We start from the raw sequence: 22,122 nt of genomic DNA, 5'->3' as shown, positions 1-22,122 counted from the left end.
TTTGGGGTTGCTTTCTGAGTTGTGGGCTCAGTCTTCCAGTTCTACCTTGTTCTTCACTGATGCCCACTCTGTTCTTTGGCCCAGCTATTAAGAATTTTTACTGAAACAGCAGGTTTTAATTTCTAAAATATCTAGATGATTTTTTCCTCAGGGGCATAATATCCTCTGAAATCTCTCAGAGATTCAAAACTGTTAGTATCTCTGAAGGCTCTGGGTTGCCTGTGTGTTTGTCTGTCCTGTGGTGTAAGGTCTTCAGCTTGTTGACTCTTGGTAGTAGCACTCAGATGTTTGGTGAGTCTCAGCTGAAAGTTCATATTTTTTGGTGGGATTTTAAAATTGTTTATTATTATTATTATTATTATTATTATTATATGTTCTCTATTACTCTGATCAGAAATCATTACCACCTGCTATTGAGGAGTGGAAGGATATTGTGTTTAGGGTACCACATAGCTTTTCTAAGGTTCCTGGGGCCAGACCTGCAGGAGCTGGCAGATGACTTGCCAGGCACCTGATCTTCTTAAATGCTGATAACTCTCAGACCTCTGCTGAGACTCACAGACCCAAGGGGCCAAATCAGTGTAAGGCTGAGCATTTAGGGTAAGAAAGCAGCACAGCTTCTGGCATCCACATTACTGTGACTGGAGCCAGACACATCTAGAGGTTCCCTTTAGAACTCCCCCGCTCCTGGTGTCTATCATTTCCTGTCTTTCCTTATATTTTATCTGGCTTTTAGATTGTGTGCACCATGTGTGACCTGCATCTGTAGGTATGCCCGTGTGTGCGTTTAGTGCCTATGTTTGTCAGAAGTGGGCTTTGAATCCCCTAGAGCTACTGAGAGGAAGTTGTTAGCCACCATGTGGGTTCTGGGAACTGAACCCAGATCTTCTGCAAGAGCAAAAGTTGCTCTTAACATGGAAGCGTTTCTCCAGCTTCCATGTCTTCTCATTTGTGAGAAACACTCTTAAGCTATGATTTTGTTCTACCAGGAAACCCACAGACAGTCTAATCTACCAGTTCCCCTTTTGCCTGGTTTTTGGTTCTTATTTAAGTCTTTTCATCATTTCTAAGAATCTGAGACAGGAAGGGAGGTTTCTGTATGTGCTAGGTGTACCGTCTTACAGTGGAGATGTTCAGGGACTCTTAAGGAATGTCGGAATAGGCTTGGCAAAGTGTTAGGGAAGTCGCCACCCTTCCCCTCGTCCTTCCTAACCTTTTTACACTTAGAGGTGGCTGGTTGCCATATCAGACTGGGAATCTGAAACAGCCAAGAATGTCCATGAGCAGGATGTCATGAGTTTAGGAGAGTAGGACCCATGGGTGGAGGAAGCTGTGCTCTCAGTGGTTAGGGAGGAGCAGGAAGGTGGCACAGCCTGCCCTAGTCTCGGTGACTCAGTGATCTGGTGTTCCCATTCTTTTATCCTTTCTGTCATCTGCCTGCATTAATGTGCTGTGTGGCCCCTGTTTCCTGGGCCCTATGAATTCTAAGCACATGCTCTTCCACAACCCCAGCCCTACCTGACACCCCACACCCAGCTTTCTGATTCATAGTTTAATCTGTCAGTGTAGGCCCACAGATAACTAGAACAGCTGTATTTGACTTTAGTTTTTAAAGAGTCTACACCTAAGAGAGATCACGCCATATTTATCTTTCTGTGTCTGGCTTATTTACTCTAAGTCCTCTGAGTTTATCCATATTGTTTCAGTTGTCAGCATCTTCTTTTTAAAAGCTAAATAAAATCTCACTGGATATATGCACCTTGGATCTTTAAACCATATCTGTCCATCAAAAACAATGTTTGTTTCCATATCTTGGCTGTTGTAAACTTCTGTGAGCAGGGCAGGGCAGCTATCTGTATAGAGTGGATATCATTTCCTTTGGGTATATACCCTATGTAGATTCATTTTGGGGTTTCCGAGAGCCTTCATGCTATTTTCCATAATAGCTGCATCACTCATCACCTCTGCCCTGGTGTCCAAGTGTTCTCATCTTTACATCCTCAGCAGAGCTTACCTTTCTCCTTACTTTTGATATTAGTCATCCTGATGACCTGTTATCTCAGGGTTGGAGGCAGAGATGGGAGGATCAGGAATTTGCCATGTGAGACTGTCTCAAAAAGAAGTGAAGTAATATCTCATTGAAGGTTGTTTTTTTTTGTTTTTTGTTTTTTGTTTTATTTCTGATTTTTTTTTTGTTTGTATAGAATAGAGTTTATTTAGGGCATGAGGAGGGAAGTTAAGAGGGTAGTAGAGGCAGAGAAAGGCGGAGAGAAGTAGAGGCTGACCATGGCCATAAGCACATGAAAAGAGGGGTGGGGGAAGGGGATGGGAAGGAGAGAGGAAGAGCAAGAGAGCAAGAGAGAGCAAGAGAACAAGAGTTATTTCTGAATTTTTAAAAATTATTTTACTTATTTACATTCCAGTTGTTGCCCCCTTTCATTTCCCCCTCCCACAGTTCCTCATCCCATTCCTCCTCCCACCTACCTCCGAGAGGCTGCTTCCCCCACCCAATTGACCCCCCTTCCCTGGAGCCTCAAGTCTCTCTAGGATTAAGCACAACTTCTCCGACTGAGGCCAGACCAGGCAGACCTCTGCTATTTATGTGCCAGTGGCCTCCGACTAGCCCGTGTGTGCTCCTGGTTGATGGCTCCGTCTCTGAGAGCTCCCTGGGGTCTGGGTTAGTTGAGACTGCTGGTCTTCCTCTGGGGTAGGTCTCCCTTCCAGCTTCTTCAATCCTTTCTCTAATTCGACCATAGGGGTCTCCAACTTCAGTCCAATGGTTGGGTGTAAGTATGTGCTTCTGTCTCAGTCAGCTGCAGGTAGGGCCTCTCTGAGGACAGCCACGCCAGGATCCCGTCTATAAGTACATCATAGCATTGTTAGTATCAGCCTTGGTCCCCCACCCGACCCCCTATGAGATGAATCCCAAGTTGGGCTAGTCATTGGACCTCCTTTCCTTCAGTCTCTTCTCCATTTTTGTCCTCGCAGTTCTTTTAAACAGAAACAGTTCTGGGTCAGGAATTTTGACTGTGGATTAGTAACCCTGTCCCTCTACTTGAGGCCCTGCCTATCTACTGGAGGTGACTCTTAGAGTTCCCTTTCCCCAGTGTTGGGCATTTTGGCTACTGTCACCCCCAATGAGTCCTGAGAGTGTCTCACTTCACCTCCTGTGTCTCTGGTACTTTTTACAGGGTCCTCCCACCTCCTGCTTCCTGAAGCTGCTTATTTCCATTCATATTCTTGGCCCTCTGGGCTTCTCTCCTGTCTCCTCCCCCCATATCTGATCCTGTTTCCCCTTTCTCCCCCCCCCCCCACTCTGCCCTCTCCCACCTAGATCCCCCCTTCCCTCTGCCTCCCGTGATTATTTCCTTCCCTATTCTAAGTGGGATTGAAGCCTCCTCACTTGGTCCTTTCTGCTTGTTACGCTTCTTACTGTCTGTAGGTTGTGTCCTAGGTACTCTGTACTTTTGGCTAATATCCACTTATCAGTGAGTACATTCTACGCATGTCCTTTTCAGTCTGGGTAATCTCACTCAGGATATTAGCTAGTTCCATCCATTTGCCTGCAAAATTCATAATGTCCTTGTTTTTAATAGCTGAATAGTAGTATTCCATTGTATAAATGAACCACATTTTCTGTATTCATTCTTCAGTTTTTAGGATATCTGGGTTATTTCCAGCTTTTGGTATTACAAATAAGGCTGCTATGAGCATGGTGGAGCACGTGTCTTTGTGGTATGGTAGGGTGTTTTTTGGGTGTATTGCCAAGAGTGATATAGTTGGGTCAGATTTGTTTTATTTTTATTTATGCATGTGTGTGTCCAGGTGACTGTATATACATGTGTATGTATATGTTGGATTCCTTGGAGCTGGAATTAAAGGTGTTTGTGAACACCTGGCATGGGTGCTGGGATATGAACTCAGTCCTCATGACTCCTACCACTGAGCTCTCTAGCCAGCTCCTGTTGGTTTCTAAATTTCTTTTTTTTTTTTAAAGATTTATTTATTCATTATATGTAAGTACACTGTAGCTGTCTTCAGACACTCCAGAAGAGGGCGTCAGATCTTGTTACGGATGGTTGTGAGCCACCATGTGGTTGCTGGGATTTGAACTCCGGACCTTCGGAAGAGCAGTCGGGTACTCTTACCCACTGAGCCATCTCACCAGCCCCGGTTTCTAAATTTCTATTTGGTTGGTTGGTTGGTTTGGCTTTCTGAGACAGTATCTAAGTAGCCCTGACTGTCCTTGAACTTGCTATGTAGACCAGGCTAGCCTCAAAGTCTCAGAAATCCACCTGCCTCTGCTTCCTGAGTGCTGGGATTAAAGGTGTTTACTACCAAATCTGGCCTCCTTTTGGAGGTTTTGATTTGAGTATACATCTCTGGAGATAAAGTAATATTGAACATTTTTTTCATATACCCTGTTGATTTTATGCCTGCCTTGAAAAAACACATATTTAGATCCTTTACCTAGTTTTTTTTTTCTTTTCCATTTTTTATTAGGTATTTAGCTCATTTACATTTCCAATGCTATATCAGTAGTCCCCCATAGCCACCCACCCCCACTCCCCTATCCACCCACTCCCCCTTTTTGGCCCTGGCATTCCCCTGTACTGGGGCATATAAAGTTTGCATGTCCAATGGGCCTCTCTTTCCAGTGATGGCCGACTAGGCCATCTTTTGATACATATGTAGCTAGAGTCAAGAGCTCCGGGGTACTGGTTAGTTCATATTGTTGTTCCACCTATAGGGTTGCAGATCCCTTTAGCTCCTTGGGTACTTTCTCTAGCTCCTCCATTGGGAGCCCTGTGATCCATCCATTAGCTGACTGAGCATCCACTTCTGTGTTTGCTAGGCCCTGGCATAGTCTCACAAGAGACAGCTACATCTGGGTCCTTTCGATAAAATCTTGCTAGTGTATGCAATGGTGTCAACTTTTGGATGCTGATTATGGGGTGGATCCCTGGATATGGCAGTCTCTACATGGTCCATCCTTTTATCTCAGCTCCAAACTTTGTCTCTGTAACTCCTTCCAAGGGTGTTTTGTTCCCACTTCTAAGGAGGGGCATAGTGTCCACACTTCAGTCTTCATTTTTCTTGAGTTTCATGTGTTTAGGAAATTGTATCTTATATCTTGGGTATCCTAGGTTTTGGCTAATATCCACTTATCAGTGAGTACATATTGTGTGAGTTCCTTTGTGAATGTGTTACCTCACTCAGGATGATGCCCTCCAGGTCCATCCATTTGGCTAGGAATTTCATAAATTCATTCTTTTTAATAGCTGAGTAGTACTCCATTGTGTAGATGTACCACATTTTCTGTATCCATTCCTCTGTTGAGGGGCATCTGGGTTCTTTCCAGCTTCTCTTTGCCTAGTTTTTAAGACTACATTTATTTTATTTGGGGGTGAGGTGGGGTGGTGTTTGTGTGTCATGGCATGCAAATGGAGGCTAGAGGACAACTTTGGGAATGGTTTCCTTCCTTCTGTCATGTGAGTTCCCTGGTTCAAACTCAGTTCCTCAGGTTTGGTGGAAGGCACCTTTCTCTCTCCTCATCTCCCCTCTCAGCATCTCCCTTCTCAGCGTCTCCCCTGACCTCTTTGCCCCATCCTTTTTTTTTTTTTTTTTTTTTTTTTTTTAAAGACAGCGTCTCAGGTATCCCAAGATAGCCTCAAATTCTTCATGTAACTGAATGATCTTGAATTTCTGACCTTCCTGCCTGCATCTTCTGAGTGCTGGGACTACCGGCATGTGCTCCAACCTGGTTATGAACCCAGGAGTGCTTAGCTAGTCAGATGCTCTACCAACTTAATATGCCTCAACCCCTCAAAAGAGTTTTGTTTTACTTTGTCATTCCAAGCTATTTATATATTTTGGATACTAACCTTAATGAACTATAAGGTTCTCGGTATTTTCTCCTGATTCATAGGCTACCTTTTCATTCTGTGGATTGTTCCCAAGCTCTGTTCAGTTTGAGACAATTCCATTGCTTTGTTTTTTTTTTGTCTGTCTGTCTGTCTGTCTGTCTGTCTTTCTCTCTTTCTCTCTCTCTCTTTCTCTGTGTTCTTAGTGTGCTATGTGCTTTTTCAAAAAACAAATTTTTTTTCCCCAAGCTGGAGAGTTGTCTCAGGTTAAGAGCAGTCATTTCTCTGTAGAGGATCGAGGTTTTATTCCCATCTGCCTTGTGGCAGCCCCACTTCTGAGGGCACCGAGCATGCATGTGGTGCACAGATACGCCTGAAAATGGAAAGAAAGAAAGAGACCCCCACACAATAATAAAATAAGTGAATCTTTTAAGTTCTCAAAGGTGTCATCTTTATAAATTTGCAGAAACTTGGAGAGTACTATTAGAGAGACATCTCTGAAAGAAGTGGTTCTCAGCAGCCCTAAAGCTGCGACCCACAGCTCCCCGGGCTGTGTGCACTCACAGCTGTAAAACTATCTTGTTGCTACGTATATGTAGGCGACCTGATTTGCAACCCTTGTGAAAGTGTCATCTGACCTCTCCAGAGGGGTCGAGATCCACAGGTTAAGCCACCTTCTTAAACTCATGCAAGAGGAAAACCCTGTATTCTATCATCTGTGTCAGTGGTGCAAAGCATTCCCAACTCTTGGCTGGCCTTCCTCTTCGTTCGTCAGTGCGATGTGTCCTAGTCCCGGCGCTGAAGGGAGTTTGGTGTGAGAGCTGCTTGCCTGCCTGCCTGCCATCGGTTTTCAGGGAGGCGCTGACATTTGAGCAAAGTCCAGACCTCCTATTTTTAGCATCATTTCTAGTGACTTGTCCTCCTTATGTTTATATAGTGATGGTAGAACCATCTGGAAATGATAGAAATAAATGTTTGTTCAGGAGGAGGGGAAAAAGCCAAGAGTTAGCCCTGCGCACTGCTCCAGTGTTAATACCTTGCTGTCTATAAATTGCACAAGTCATCCACAAGATTGTATTCTCAAGTCTTGGCCTGTACATTTGAAATATGAAGTTCATGGGCCTTGATTTGCTATTTCTTTCAACTACCCTTCTGGCAAATGCCTAAATGTTTAATGTAGCATTGAAGGAAAGTTTTTTTTTTTCTTTAATATCTTTACATTTCAAATCCTCCTGGCTTAAGCATATCCACGGGGGCAAATGCTTCCAGTCAGTAAATATTTCCTGAGAAAGAGCGAGAGATTCTTGCATTTCTTTAAAAAACAAACAAAGAAAAAAGCCTTGGAACCCTTAAATTATTTTTTTCTGCCCTCAGAGCGAGTCAGGCTGGTTGGATCTGACTAGCTTTGACAGGCTCTGTCTGGGCCTCCTCAGATTAAGCTGTAAGGGATGCTTGTAATGATCTCAGAGCCTCCTGCCAGGTCTTTGCAACCATCTAGTTGAAATTCTTGGTAGCACCTATTCTGTCATAGTATTTGGCTAATCCACTCCACTCAGTAAAGGCATTGAGTGGAAGGTCAGATCACCTGATTTCAGAACAGTGGAGAGCATTTTCTTTGAGTGTCACAGATATGTAAAAGTCCGGTTTTCCTAGTTTGCTGTCCTTCTGCCACTACTCCTTATGATGGATACTAGACTTAGTAAAGGGTGCCTTTGGATCTCTGATGTCACACTTCATGGATGAAGCCAGAAGCCACTCACTGATTTTCTTTTCTAAGCAACAGAATGCTTCATTTCCTAGTAGTAACCAACTTCATGTAACTGTCACACAACAAGCTGTTTATTTGGATGCCAGGAAGAACTTTTTGTTTGTAGCTGGACAGGGTCTCTCTGCATGGCCCTGACTATCCTAGAACTCACAGAGATCCATCTGCCTCTGTTTTCTAAGTACTGGGAGTAATGTTGTGCACCACCATGCTCAGCTGCAAAAGGAACATTTAATCTTTCCTGCCTCTCTGTTAGGCATTGGGCTGATGATAAGCCTGCTAACTTATTTCTAGGATCCTGTTCAGACAATTGATTACTGTGTTAGTTTCTGCTACTGCGATGAAATAACCAAGAAAAACAACTTTAAAAGTAATGGTTGCTAGATTAGTGTTGCATGCCTTGAATCTCAGTACTCAGGACATAGAGGCAAGTAGATCTTTGTGAGTTTGAGGCCAACTTGATCTATAGATCATGTTACAAACCAGCCAAGGCTACTTTCTGAGACCCTGATGTTGTTGTTGTTTGTTTTGTATTTAAAGGCTTATTTTGGCTGATGGGTTCAGCCCACTGACCATGTTGCTTCTGGGCAACATAAATAAGGCAGAGGATCTTGTAGGGGGTCATGATGCCTGTCACCACCCCTGACAACCACAGGTCAACCCTTCGGACCATATGCTAGGGAGAGAGAATCAACTCCTACAAGTTACCCACCCCTTTCTCTTTCTCCTTCGAGAGCACTACTCACCCAGCCATGCTCCGTCTCCTTGTTCCATCATTTCCCAATAATCCAATTAAATTATCAATCTAATGACCAAATCTTCAACACAGGAAACTTTTGGGGAATAGTTCACAAGAAACTGTAACCACTATGGAAGGTGTGGCTCACATCTCACCCAGAAAATGCCTGTGAATGAGATCTGTCTTTGTCAATAATGTCTCCAGGGGAAGAGCCGCTCTTTCATCTCAGTCACTGGGAGACACTTTAACAACCATTGCTGCAAACAATTCTAGGCAGAAGCTTTTCTTCTGGCCAATATTAATTATGTATCCACTTGTCACCACTTGTAAAGGTAGGTGCTGTTGCCAGCTAGAACTGTCAGCTGGGTATTGTGAAATAGTTAGGACTGGAAAGACTCTGAAGTCTTAGCACAGGCCTCCATCTCTCCATCCTCACCCTTTATTCCCTCCCTCCCTTTGAACATTAGTTAGAAATCATTACATAAGGAAGCCTGGTCTTTTGTACTCTAGTACCAAGGCCCATCATAGACTGTGGTTGTCTTTCCAGCACTGTGGTGTTAAAATCAGCAAGAACATAGAGATTGGCAATTGTAATAGACTAGGATGGGGGTAACAGAGGCAGAGCTTAGTGCAGCAGTCTTGTTGAGGGGTGGGTAGCCCTGAATATCTGCCCATACGTTCTTCTGGTCAGGGGTGGGCCTCACCCACAGAATTATGTGGCTCAGGAACAAACTGGTGGTGTCTTTGTGCTTCCAAGAAGAGGGTCAGAGCAGAGAGGCAATAGCATCAGGATCTTTGCCTTGTGACCCAGTTCTACAGCAGACAGCCTGGGAAGTCGCAAGATGCTCTGAAGGACAATTTTATGAAAGTACATTCTTTTCTCTCACATTATCCTTTATACTTAGGGGAAGTTTCCCGATGTCTCTGAGGCAACTCCAGGTGGGGGTGGGGTAGATTCCAGCACAGCCATATCTTGAACACAAACTGAAAAGAATATAAACTCTTCTATAGGAATGGTTTGGAACATTTGAAGATAGTGGAAAAACCCTGGAAAGTATTTGGAATCAGGCATGATTATAACTGTGCCACAGGAAGAAACTGAGTGTTCTGGGTCATGCCTATCCTCTCGTTAAAAATAAAATCTCAGCCCCTTGCCAGGTTCTCCTAAGTAGCCAAAGAAATTGTGGTTTCAAGTTCACTATTGCTAGAAACTTTGTAAATCAATCCAGAAGTTTCAGGGTGGAGTCCAAGAAAGGAGGCATGCTGTTTCATGGTGCTTTTAGCAAAGCAAGTCTTTACCTCAGGCTCAGGGAAGTTCAACAGCTGCTCAAGAGCCTCACTCTTTAGCTCTGTTTCTGGCTGGGACAAGCCAGGTATCATGAGGCGAGGCAGCTGTCAGGACAAGGAGGACATGACATGATCACAGTGCTTGCTGATGCGCACGTCCTGTTTCACTCCAGCACTGTCTCCTTCCCCTTCATCCACCATTCATGCTGCATCGTTCCTGATCACCCTGCAATCCTGCAGACACCATCAAGAACCAGCCCACCCCATCCTTCTGCTTAGTTTTCCTTACAGTTCAGTTTTATTCTCTTGAAGTTAAATCTTCATCCAGTGCCTATTGCTTGTTTTGCCTGTCTTGTTTTGTTTTGCTTTGTGAGACATGCTCTTATGCATCTCACTCTGGCTTTGAACTTGTGATCCTCTGCTTCTACCTTTTCAGTGCTGGGATTATGCCCTTCGAAGTTAATAATGCCCTTCACTTACAAAGAACCGTTCACTGGTCATCTCGCTCTTTTTTCTTTTACCTTAGAGAACACTCTTTTTGTTGTTTTAAAGTATTTTAAAAATTAACATATTATATTAAAATATTATGAAAAGCAAATATAAACCACACTGAAACAGTCTGAAGCACTCTTCTAAGCCTGTGTCCCACAGAACAGGAAACAGTTGTTCCAGTGACACAATAGGTTTGTGTTTGGTCAGGCTGCTGTTATATTTCCATGAAATGTTATACACGTTCAATCTAGATACCTCACAGTAGGGAAGAGTGACCTAGAACTGTGTCCTGAAGGGCTGGCAGTATGCTCAGTGACAGAGCACTTGCCTCCCATGCCCAAGGCATAGGTTCAATCCCTAGCACTAAAACTAAAAATAAAAAATAAAAAAGTAAAATAACACATCCTGAAATGCTGATCATAACCCTGCTTCTGTGTGATATCTCTTTCCCAGCTGTCTATACCTTTTCATTCCCAGGTAATTACCTGCACAGACATAGAGACCGCCATAGTTCCTGACCCTGTGGGTCCATGCACACTTGTATATGAGGATTTGAAAATGGCGCCAGTCATTAATACAGTCCCTTCTCCCTCCCACAGGGTGAAGGCTGCACAGACAGAGTTAGGACAGCAAATCCTGGCTGACTTTGAAGAAGCATTTCCTTCGCAGGGTACCAAGGTATTGGTTTGTATTTTGCCTCTGATATTATCACTGTGTTCACACTCCCTGCAGGGAGAATGAGGTACCCGAGTGATAACTCATGTTGTATCACCCACAAGTGTTGGCTGGCACAGGCCAAGGGTCTGCCGACTCAGATGAGCCTGTTTTATGTGTCTTGATACAATGCCGATTGTTTGTCTGTCCTTCTAGCATCAGAAAGAGGACTCAGGCCAGGAATGTTGGTTGGTAGAATACTTACCTAAGCATGCCTGAGGCCTGGGTTTGATCATTAACCCCAAATAAGTTGGGTGTGGTGATTCACGTCTGTAATCCAAGCCCTAGGAAGGTGGAGGCAAGAGAATCAGAGTTGGAATTCATCCTTTCCTACATAGTGAGTTTGAGGCAACCTGGGCTACATGAGACCCTCTCTCTGGGAAAAATAAATGGGCATTCATTTGGTTTAATTTAATGTGTGTCAAGTCTTGTAGCTTGTCTGCCCAATAAACTCACTCCCCCCACCCACATAGCTGTGTGTTTTTTTTTCTTTTTAAAAAAAAAAAAAAAAGAACCAAACAAACAAACTTTAAACCCTAATGTTCTTAGGATTGTTACATAACACTGGTTTTGGTTTGGTGAAAAGACAACTGGGAGGCATGTCTGGGAGCTTATGTAACTCTCATGACAGAGTCCAGAGACTCACTTTTAATGATGGGAATCCTTGTCCCTGGGATTTTCGAGCTCGCTGGTGGTGGAGTTGTCTCTGTTGTGTCTGTGAAGCCTACAGGCTTCGCCTGGGAGCTGCTGGGTCCATGTCTCACTCGGGCTCCCCTCCCCTGGCTGTCACTGTGCTGCTATTAGCCCCATCCTTCACACTGCAGCAGATGTCATCTTAATGCTTTGCATGTGTCGGGTAGGACAGAACCCGCAGAGGCTTGTTTTCTCTATTATTTGAGCTATTTCAAGAGAAAGCATTGTTGAAGGCAGAAGTGAAGCAGAGCACCCGGCCAGCAGCATTCCTCGGCTAGCCACATTCCTCTCCGGGCTTTGTGGGTGGAGATGGGGATGGATATACATTCGCTTGGGAGCCAAGGAGCATTTCCTGAATCTGCTCTGTAATTCAATAACTGGAAATATCTTAATCGCTTTCCCTCTGTGCTACATTTGAGGAAATAGGTGGGGATGGCAGCCCTGGCTTTGAGATTGCTTTCTATAGACCAGCTCCTGACCTTACCGCCTTCGTGCTTTGCAGCTGACTGCCAGGAATATGATGATTTGTGAGGCCTTTACTTGGAGACCCTCATCTCGCTGGTCACCTGATGTGACTCAGGAAAGGAAGAGACTGGAAAGCCATGTTCTCGTTGGCCCTATAGGAAAAGGGAATTCTGAGAAGCAGAAAGAGGGTGCCTGGCTAGTAGCTACTTTTTCAAGTTAGTGGCTAGGTTTGAACAGTTGTCTTCCTAGGCGACTGCCTTTCTGTGTTCTCTGCTCCATCCCATTGCACGATGCTTCAGAAGGATACGAGTGAAGATTGTCTTACTGTTTGCCCATCATCTAGCTATGGCCCTTCTACTCTCTCTCCTAGGTCCCAGTTGAGTATGATGTTAAAAGGATTTGTTGGCTTTATTACCTTTCCTGGCTGTTTCCTGATGGGGAATTGTTAAAAGTTTTCTTTTTCCATTTTAAAAGGCTATTGATTTTTTTCTACAAGTCCTTGCAATACTAATTTACAAGGTTTGCAAAGTCGAACCAAGAATTTTTTTAAAGTATTGATTGGTGGGTATGCCTACCACCCCAGCATCCTGGAGATTGAAGCAGAAGGATCATGAGTTAGCTTGGACTACACAGTGAGTTCTAGGCCAGTGTGGACTGCACAGGAGATATACCCTATGAGTGGATCTCTGAGTTCGAGACCAGCCAGGACTACACAGAGAAATCTTGTCTCAAAAAAAAAATTTTTTTTTTTTAAGAAAATAAAGTGTCCAAGTGTGGTAGTTTGAATAAGAGTGGCTCCCATAGGCTCATGTGCTTGAATACTGTTCCCCAGTTGGTAGAAATGTTTTGAAGGATTAAGAGGTATGCCAGTTTTGTGGTTTTAGGAGGGTTTTGTGGTTTCAAAAGCTAGCACTGCTGGACGTGGTGGTGCACGTCTTTAATCCCAGCACTCGGGAGGCAGAGGCAGGCGGATTTCTGAGTTCTAGGCCAGCCTGGTCTACAGAGTGAGTTCCAGGACAGCCAGGGCTATACAGAGAAACCCTGTCTCGAAAAAATCAAAACAAAACAAAACAAACAAAAAAAAAGCTAGCACCATTCCTGGATCTCTCTGTCTCTCTGTCTCTGTCTCTCTCTGTCTCTCTGTCTCTCTGTCTCTCTCTGTCTCTCTCTCTCTCTGCCTCCTACTCTTGGATAAAGATGTAAAGTCTCAACCACTGCCCCAGTGCCTGGCCTGCCCAGCTGCTGCTGGACCCATGGGCCCCAACAAACTCTTTGTTCTAGGCATTGCCTTGGTTAGAGTGTCTCTTCACAATAGACATGTAACTAAGACAACCAAGGTACTCTAGTAAATGCTCTGTAAAGAAGAGAGTTCGAGCCCCTGCGCCTCGAGGTGTTGGTCTCCAGGACTTGTTAGTGAGCTGACACATTTTCATCCTGAAGCCAGAGTTAAACATTCAGTATATCCAGAGATCAGCAGAGCAGCCATTTAGAATGGAGCAGGTAATTGTAACAGTTTGGGCTCAGGCCCCTTGAGTGACACCTGCACGTTAGTCGAGACTTACAGAATGGACAGAAACAATGAGGAGAGCTTCAGAAGAACTTACGCTCATCCTGACTCAAGTCCATTGCTTTTTGGGTAGAGTTGAGTAATGTCTCCCAAGCCATCAGGCTAGCTTGCTAAACCAAGAGGTTCTAAACCTCTCTGTACTGTAGGGACCATGGTCAGCAGTATGTCCAGGATGTACTGGCTGGTCCGTAAGATCTAGTTGCATTGGTAGTAAACAAGGCCTTCTTAGCTGCTGTATCCTGACAGCCTCTCCCACATCAACTCTTCCGGTCATGGAGCCATTACCATAATTACTTCACCTTTGGCTGGCTGTGTGATTGGCCATCAGTGAAACAAATCAGTTTAGAACCTGGACGTGCTTTTTAAAACCATCACTCTTTTTGACACAAATATACCTCATTAAGAACAGGAATGACAGTTGGGCATGGTAGTGCATGCCTGTGATTCCAGGACTTAGGAAGTTGAAGGAAGAGGACCCTGAGTTTGAAGCCAGTCTGGGCTACATAGCAATGTCTTGTCTCAAGGCAGACAGGAAGGCAACAGCACAAGCAAACAATACAATAGGGTCCTGGGAAGGTCGGAAGCAGGAAGAAGTGGCACTTGTGAGTGTCACTGCCTTTTGGACCCTTCGATAGAATCTGTTGTCATTCTGGCTTTTTAGGTCACATTCAGTTTTGATACTCAGTAAAATTTCTCGTGATCTTTTCTGGCTCTGTTTTCTTGAATGTCTTGTGAGTTCACAGGCTAGCTTTTAGGTTGGCTACTGCAAGACTAGCTTAATGTTCTTTTCTCAGGGAACAGGTAACTAAAATATCCATCTCTTGAAGGGAGCCTGGGCATCTAGGGAGAGCACTAATGACAGTGAGAAGCAAGGAAGGAGCAGCTGTCACAGCCAGGAGGTACACAGGCACGTCTGCCACTTGAACTGGTATATGCTGTTTGTTTTACCAGAGGCCGGGAGGACCCAGCAATGTCCTGAGAGATGCGTGCCTGGTGGCTAATATTTTGGACCCCAGAATCAAACAAGAAATCATCAAAAAGTTTATTAAACAGCATCTATCAGAGTATCTAGTACTTTTTCAAGAAAACCAAGATGTAAGTATTGACCAGATGAGATCAGATGAAACTATTTAATTTTGTTGAAAAAGAAACTAATGTTGCCTTCCTCCTGAGCTACCCTTTACTAATACAGTTAACTATTTGTTAACAACTATTAGTTATGCACTGAACTACAGATCCCCAGGCTGATTTGCAGGTTAGTGGCTCTTCACCATTTTCAGTCACTGGATGTTTGGAGAAATTAATAAAAGCCATAGATCTTCTCCCCCAGAAGAGTTTACCTGTGCACAACACCTTGCATACAGTTTTAGGGAATACATCGACACTTGGTGTGCAATCATGTCCCCAGGTGAGAACCCCCGTTCAAGGAAATAATGTGGTGTAGACTCTTTCCAGTGGCAGAAATGGAGGCTGACTGTCTTTTTCTCTTGGGTCCTGGCTTCTACTTACTATTACCACTTCTGAGCACTGAGTGGTTTTGTTTCCTCCTTCCTAGGTCGCCTGGCTGGACAAAATTGACAGACGTTATGCTTGGGTGAAACGCCAGCTTGTGGACTATGAAGAGAAGTATGGCCGGATGTTTCCTCGGGAGTGGTGCATGACGGAGAGGATCTCAGTAGAGTTTTGCCACGTGACGAGGTAAATTTCAGCTGTCCCATGTTTCCAGGCCTGACTTAGTATCCATGTGTCCTGCAAATTGGACACCGTTTCCATCTCTACCAAATGATTGGCACCACCTTCACACCAATTACGGTCTCCTCTTCTCTTCTCCTCTTGTCTCCAGGTCTAACCCATTGTCTAGACCTTGCCTCAAACAACTGGCCTGCCCTCCCTTACCAGTCAGATTTGTCCAGAGTGATTGATCATGCCCACACTTCCCTTGCTTCTGGATTGTGTACATCTCCATCATCATTTGACTCCTGACTTCCTAGATGGATAGCTCCCTAAAGATAGGGATAGTCTCTCTTGGAAGACATGGCAGACACTAAGGAAAGCATTTGTTGAATGTATTTCCATAATAGAGCGTTACTATTCTGTGATTTCTTATATTGGCATCTGGACATCCTAGGCATTTAAAGCCCTCCCATTCACCCTCTCTGCTGTATCTGAGAGTCTAGTCTAGGCCACAACGTTCCTGATGGAAGAATAACACCCCAGCAAAGTTCAACTCAGCTATATCTAGAACAGATAAAGCCAGAGTCAAACTGTCTTGTTATTTATTTGAAACTACACCAGACGGTGTGGTAAATGGTTTTCATTGCTATTTGTTTCATTCTAACAGCATGTAATTATATTTGTCTTTAGGTTACTACAGGAGGGAAAATACCTGTGTCTAAAACTGACTCCGCTGCCTTAGGATCACTTATGGCAGTTCTCTCTGTCTCTGTCTCCCCTCCTCCCCTCCTGTGTCTCTCCCTTTCTTTTTCAACCTCTGTATCCCTTCCCTCCTCCACCCTTGATGCTGGGGATTGAACCCAAAGCCTTGTACTTACTAGGCAAGTTCTCTACCATTTGGCTATATCCCATCGCAAATCTTCCTTACAAACTGATAGCAAGTACCTTCAAACTATATACACTGTGAGGCAAAAGGTTTTTATGTAATATTGATTTTAATTTAAAAAAATGGACTTTTAATGTTTATATTCGTTTTAAGTTCACATCATAATTAGGTGTCATTACAGAGATTTCGCATGCACGTCTCAAGTTCCCTTCTTACCGACACTGCTCCTCTTCCCTCCCCTGGCATACTTATTGTCCCTGAACCTACCTCAGCACACTCACCAAACTCCATGGCTTACCTTAGGGTTCACTTTGGGTGGAGCTTTGCTCTCATAGATATAGATCAGAGATACAGTATTTTAAAAAATATGTATTTATATTTATGTGTATGGATGTTTGTCTGCATGTATATCTGTGCCCCACATGCATGCCAAGTTAATTATTGGTTTAGGGCTAGTTGTGGTTGTCAACTTCCAAATCTTGTTGGCAAAGAGAGTGAACTTCTAGAGAAATCACTTACGAGTTTCTCTCAGCTTCAGGTGATCACATTTGCCAGGCAGGCTTGTGCAAAATGAGGTCTGAGCTAGCTGGGGACTTTACTAAAGACAGCAAGTCTTGCAGGCACTGCTGCCTGCTATTGTCCCAGCTCGGGCAATGTCGCTATTAAGCTTCATTGTGGGGATTTTGGCGACCATCCTACAGACACAGGCACAGGCTCTTTGTTTGGCTCTGTCGTTTGTGTGGGAAGATGATGACAGCTTAGTGCTTACTCAGTACTCACCTGTTGCTGTTACCAAATAACCTGCATCCTGCAACAGAGCACCTAGGTACAACACACAGGCAAAAGCAGCCATGCAATAAAGTTGTCTTTCACTGGGCCTCCGATGGGCATTTCTAGGGGCTGTGATCTGGATGAAGAGCTGTGTATTGAGTTCTCCAGAAGATGAAGAGCTTTGTAATTCAGCAATTCATGACTTTTGAAATTATATGAGATATATAAATTATATAGGAATAAGTTTCACTCTGTGTTATTAGCAAGTGACTGAAGATTTGAAGTTACAGGTGAGGTATTATGCTACATGCCTCCAATCTCAGCATTCAGGAGACTAAGGCAAGCAGATCTCTGAGTTTGAGGCCCTGGTCTATATATCAAGTTCCAGGGCAGCTATGGATATATACAATAAGACCCCGTCTCAAAACAGCAACAACAATGAGGAACCACATAGAGATATAAACAGTTCTGGAGAGATGGCTCAGAAGTTAAGAGCACTGACTGCTCTTCCCAAGGTCCTGAGTTCAAATTCCAGCAACCACATGGTGGCTCACAACCATCTGTAATGAGATCCAATGTGTCTGAAGATAGCTACAGTATACTCACATACATAAAATAAATAAATATTTAAAAATATAAACATAGTAATAACCACATTATCAGATTAGCATCTATAATTCTTCATGTGTTACTATGTGTATAGTCTCCCTCTATGTATAGATTCATTCTCCATGGATGGTGGAACAATTCATGAGTTTGAAAACAGTTTTTATTACAATATATTGTTATAATTGTTGTGTTGTTGTGTATACTCTCTTACCATGCCTAATTTATAAGTCAAACTTCTCCATAGATATATGTGTGGAGAAAGCATAGCATGTATAGGGCTTGGTACTACCTTGGGTTCAAGTATCTGAGGAAAGTTATTAGCTGTGCCCCCTGTGGGAAGGAAGACTTTATATTTCTATTCCCTAGGCTTTAGATTGAGTTGGTAATAGACCTCAGAGTTTGAAATGATCCTAAACATTTTTCCTGAATGAATGTAAGCTATTTCCTTTGACATATATTTAATACATAAATACATATATACTTATTTTTATTTTATGATATCCTTCATGTATTATGTTCTCCATGTGCATGCCTGATACCTGTGGAAGTCAGAAGAAGCTCTCCTGAAACTGGAGCTACAAGTGTTTATGAGCCACTATGTAGGTGTTGGCAGCTGAACCAGGTCTTCTACAAGAACAGCAAATGCTTTGAACCATTGAGCCATCTCTCCAGCCCACTTTGCCATATCTTGAATGAAAGATGTTTATTTGACAGTCTCTTTCTTTACTTTGAAGGGCAGAACTTTCCAAAATCATGCGTGCCAGAGCTAAGGAAATTGAAGTGAAATTGCTTCTTTTTGCGATCCAGAGAACAACCAACTTTGAGGGGTTTCTTGCAAAACGCTTCTCCGGTTGCACCCTGACAGATGGAACCCTGGTAAGACCTTCCTGACGGAGCTGGGTCCGGGTACTGGAGGCTGGGGTGGCCAGGCTTCCTTCTTGGTTTCTCTGTAAAGCCATCTCATCCTTTGGCTCCTGGTCTCAAATGATCCTTCCCCCTCAGCTCCAGAGGAGCTAGGACCCTGCGTACCTGCCACTGTGGTTAATTTTCTCTTAGTAAATAAGAGGTTAATTTTCTCTTTTGACAAGGAAAATGAGCCAAATTAGTGATTGCAAAACTCCTAACAAAACTTGATGTGGAATCTAAGCTTGACATTATTGTTTGTTTATTTGCTTGTTTTTTAAATGTCTGCCATATGTTCCACACTGAGTTATGTGCAGTTACCTAGACTCAGGTACGTTGATTCATCCCTGTAGAAGCCCCCTGCTGTGTTCAGTTGACTTCCAGAGATCACAGAGATAATAGTAAAAACAGACGTGTGGCTGCTCCGATGGAGGAATAAAGATGGACTTAAGACTGGAGCACAGCCAGGCAGTGGTGGCGCACGCCTTTAATCCCAGCACTCGGGAGGCAGAGGCAGGTGGATTTCTGAGTTCGAGGCCAGCCTGGTCTACAGAACGAGTTCCAGGACAGCCAGGACTACACAGAGAAATCCTGTCTCGAAAGAAAACAAACATAAAAAAAACCAAAAAACCAGAAGACTGGAGCACAGCTCCCTGTGCAGCTCTCACCCCTGCAATGCTCTCAGCTCCCAGCTTTCCAGTCCTAAGGTCCCAGCGCCTTGGTAGGCTCCTCTCCTTGCCCTCATAAGACCTAGTTCAGCCTAGCGGGCAGGTCATTCGTTACTGGACTGAAGAGAGGAGGCATGGTAAGCAAGGACAGCAAAACACTGAACAGCAACACTCCATGAGTAGAAAATTACTGGGAGACAGACTTCAGGCTGTTTCTTTAGAGCAGAGAACAGCAGCCTAGCTGGGGGCCTAGGCCTAGGGTTCCTGAAGGCTTACAGGTAGATCCCTCCCTCTTGGGAGATTCTTTCCCCCTGTCTTAGGTAGCACAGGGTCCCTGGACCAACCCTACTGGGAGGGGTCTGCACCTCCTGCAATCAGGCCAGTTTATGGGTAGCAGGAACATGTAAACATCCTTTTACATGTTGAGGATGCCTGGCTGTTTATGGAGGTAGGAGGAAATTGCAGTTGTCTGATGAACAAGGTCACTGAGTCTTAGGGCTCCTGAGCAACACTGGGCGCTAGGTTTCTGTTTCCTCATGGCCATCTCCCTGGCTAAGCTCAGATAGCCATTGTAGGGTATTGGGAGTTATACCACCACCTTAGGAGCCCACTTTGCAATGTAAAAATTATGACAGTTCTGTTTTAAAGCAATAGTTCAAGTCCCTATCTGCTCAGACTCATTTATGATCTTACTAAAAGACAACAATGGGAATCACAAAATACAACTTTCACACTTAACATAAGATATATAGAAACTGGGTGGTGCCACTTGGGAGATAGAGGCAAGAGGATCAGGAGTTCAAGGTCATTCTCAACTACACATTATGTTTGGAGCTACCCTGGGCTACATGAGCAAACAAAGAAACAGTAACACAAAAACTTCACCATAAATAAGTAAATAAAATATATACACAGTCCTCTGCATGCTAACTCATTTTTTAAAAAATATTTATTTATTTATTTATTTATGTAAGTACACTGTAGCTGTCTTCAGACACTCCAGAGGGTGTCAGATCTTGTTACAGATGGTTGTGAGCCACCATATGGTTGCTGGGATTTGAACTCCAGCCCTTCGGAAGAGCAGTCGGGTGCTCTTACCCACTGAGCCATCTCACCAGCCCATGCTAACTCATTTTAAAATTTTATTTTATTTTAGTAATAGAGGAAAAATAGGTCACAAATGGATTAAAGTATCCTTGTTGTAGTTACTTTTATATTTCTGTGGTGAAATACCATGACCCAGGCAAATTTTAGAAGCAAGGGTTACTTGGGCCTGTGAGAAGGATGGGTTCATTTCCATCCTAGCAGGGAAACAGGGCAGCATGAAGGTATGTGTCTTAATCAGGGTTTTATGGCAGCGATGAAACACCATGACCAAAAAGCAAGTTGGGAAGGAAAGGGCTTATTTGGCTTACACTTCCAGTTCACTATCCTTCAATGGAAGAAGTCAGTACAGAAACTCAGGCAGGACTGGAGCCTGGAGGCAGGCGCTAATGCAGAGGCCATGGAGGGGTGCTGCTTACTAGATTGTTTCCCCTGGTTTGCTCAGCTTGCTTTCTTATAGAACCCAGAATTATCAGCCCAGGGATGGTCCCACTCACAATGGGCTGGGCCTTGTCCCATTGATCACAAACTGAGAAAATTCCTTGTAGCCGGATCTCATGGAGGCATTTCTTCAACTGAGGCTCCTTCCTCTGTGATGACACTAGCTTATGTTGTTGTCACACAAAACCAGTACTACATGGCAGTTAGAATAGTGGCAGGCAACTCACAGCAGCAGAAGCACACTGGGATGGAACATGACTTTTGAAGCCTCAGAGCCTGCACTTGTTCCAGCTAGGCCACATCTCTAAGCCTACTAAAACAATACCACCAACAGAGGAACAAGTATTCAAATGCCAGGGTTCTAGGGAACATCTCAATCAAACCACCATGTCCTTAAAGAAACTGCAGGGGCTGGAGAGATGGCTCAGTGGTTAAGAGCACTGACTGTTCTTCCAAAGGTCCTGAGTTCAAATCCCAGCAACCACATGGTGCCTCACAACCATCCAAAATGAGATCTGACGCCCTCTTCTGGTGTGTCTGAGGACAGCTACAGTGTACCTAGATATAATAATAAATAAATCTTAAAAAAAAAGAAAAAGGGGCTGATGAGATGGCTCAGTGGATAAGAACGCCAACTACTCTTCCGAAGGTCCAGAGTTCAAATCCCAGCAACCACATGGTGGCTCACAACCATCCATAACGAAATCTGATGTCCTCTTCTGGAGTACCTGAGGACAGCTACAGTGTACTTACATATAATAAATAAATAAATCTTTTAAAAAAAAAAAAGAAAAAAAAAAAAGAAAAAGAAAGGAAGAAACTGTGAGTCACAAAAGGGACTAGCGCCGGGCGGTGGTGGCACACGCCTTTAATCCAGCACTTGGGAGGCAGAGGCAGGTGGATTTCTGAGTTCGAGGCGAGCCTAGTCTACAAAGTGAGTTCCAGAACAGCCAGGGCTATACAGACAAACCCTGTCTTGAAAAACCAAAAAACCCAACCAAACAAACACATAAAAAAAAACCAAAAGAGGCTAGTTAGCAGGAAAACCACTGAAAGAAATGTGTATGTGTAGGAAAACCACTGAAAGAAGTGTGTGTGTGTGTGTGTGTGTGTGTGTGTGTATGTATGTGTGTGTCAGCGCTAGGACTCTGTCATAGAGAGACTTACCTTGCATGCACAAGGCCCTCCCTAGGTTCTAACCCTCCTAGTACTGCAAACAAATAAACAAACAAAAATAAAACAACACCCTCCCACACATAGGTGAGTATGTGTCCTGCTGAGAAGCCTGTACCTAGCAGCATCTGCGAGACCCTCATGTTAGCCCTACCTTAGCCCTGCTTCTCAGCAGAGGTGTAGGCAGCCTGCTTTCAGCCTGACAGGGTAGAGAATTTTCAGCTCTGAGCACCAAGCCCACCCTGATTTCTGATTGCCCAGGTGGGGTAGAGCATAAGTGAACAAGGCACAGACCTCAACAACAGAT

General features: G+C 44.0%; 1 protein-coding gene across 1 annotated transcript in view; it reads left to right on the top strand.

Annotated features, from left to right (window-relative positions):
• Positions 1–22,122, top strand: part of Vps53 (VPS53 GARP complex subunit) — a 133,413-nt gene that overhangs the window by 47,296 nt on the left and 63,995 nt on the right. Inside the window, exons 8-11 of the mRNA NM_026664.4 lie at positions 10,747–10,825; positions 14,538–14,681; positions 15,142–15,284; positions 18,261–18,402. Coding sequence (NP_080940.2) covers positions 10,747–10,825; positions 14,538–14,681; positions 15,142–15,284; positions 18,261–18,402 — 508 coding nt within the window. The remainder of the gene's footprint in view (positions 1–10,746; positions 10,826–14,537; positions 14,682–15,141; positions 15,285–18,260; positions 18,403–22,122) is intronic.

The sequence above is a fragment of the Mus musculus genome, chromosome 11 (genome assembly GCF_000001635.26).
Source record: "Mus musculus strain C57BL/6J chromosome 11, GRCm38.p6 C57BL/6J".
Taxonomy (NCBI): Eukaryota; Metazoa; Chordata; class Mammalia; order Rodentia; family Muridae; genus Mus; species Mus musculus.
The sequence above is the reverse complement of the archived record's forward strand: the minus strand, read 5'-3'. Positions and strand labels throughout refer to the sequence as shown.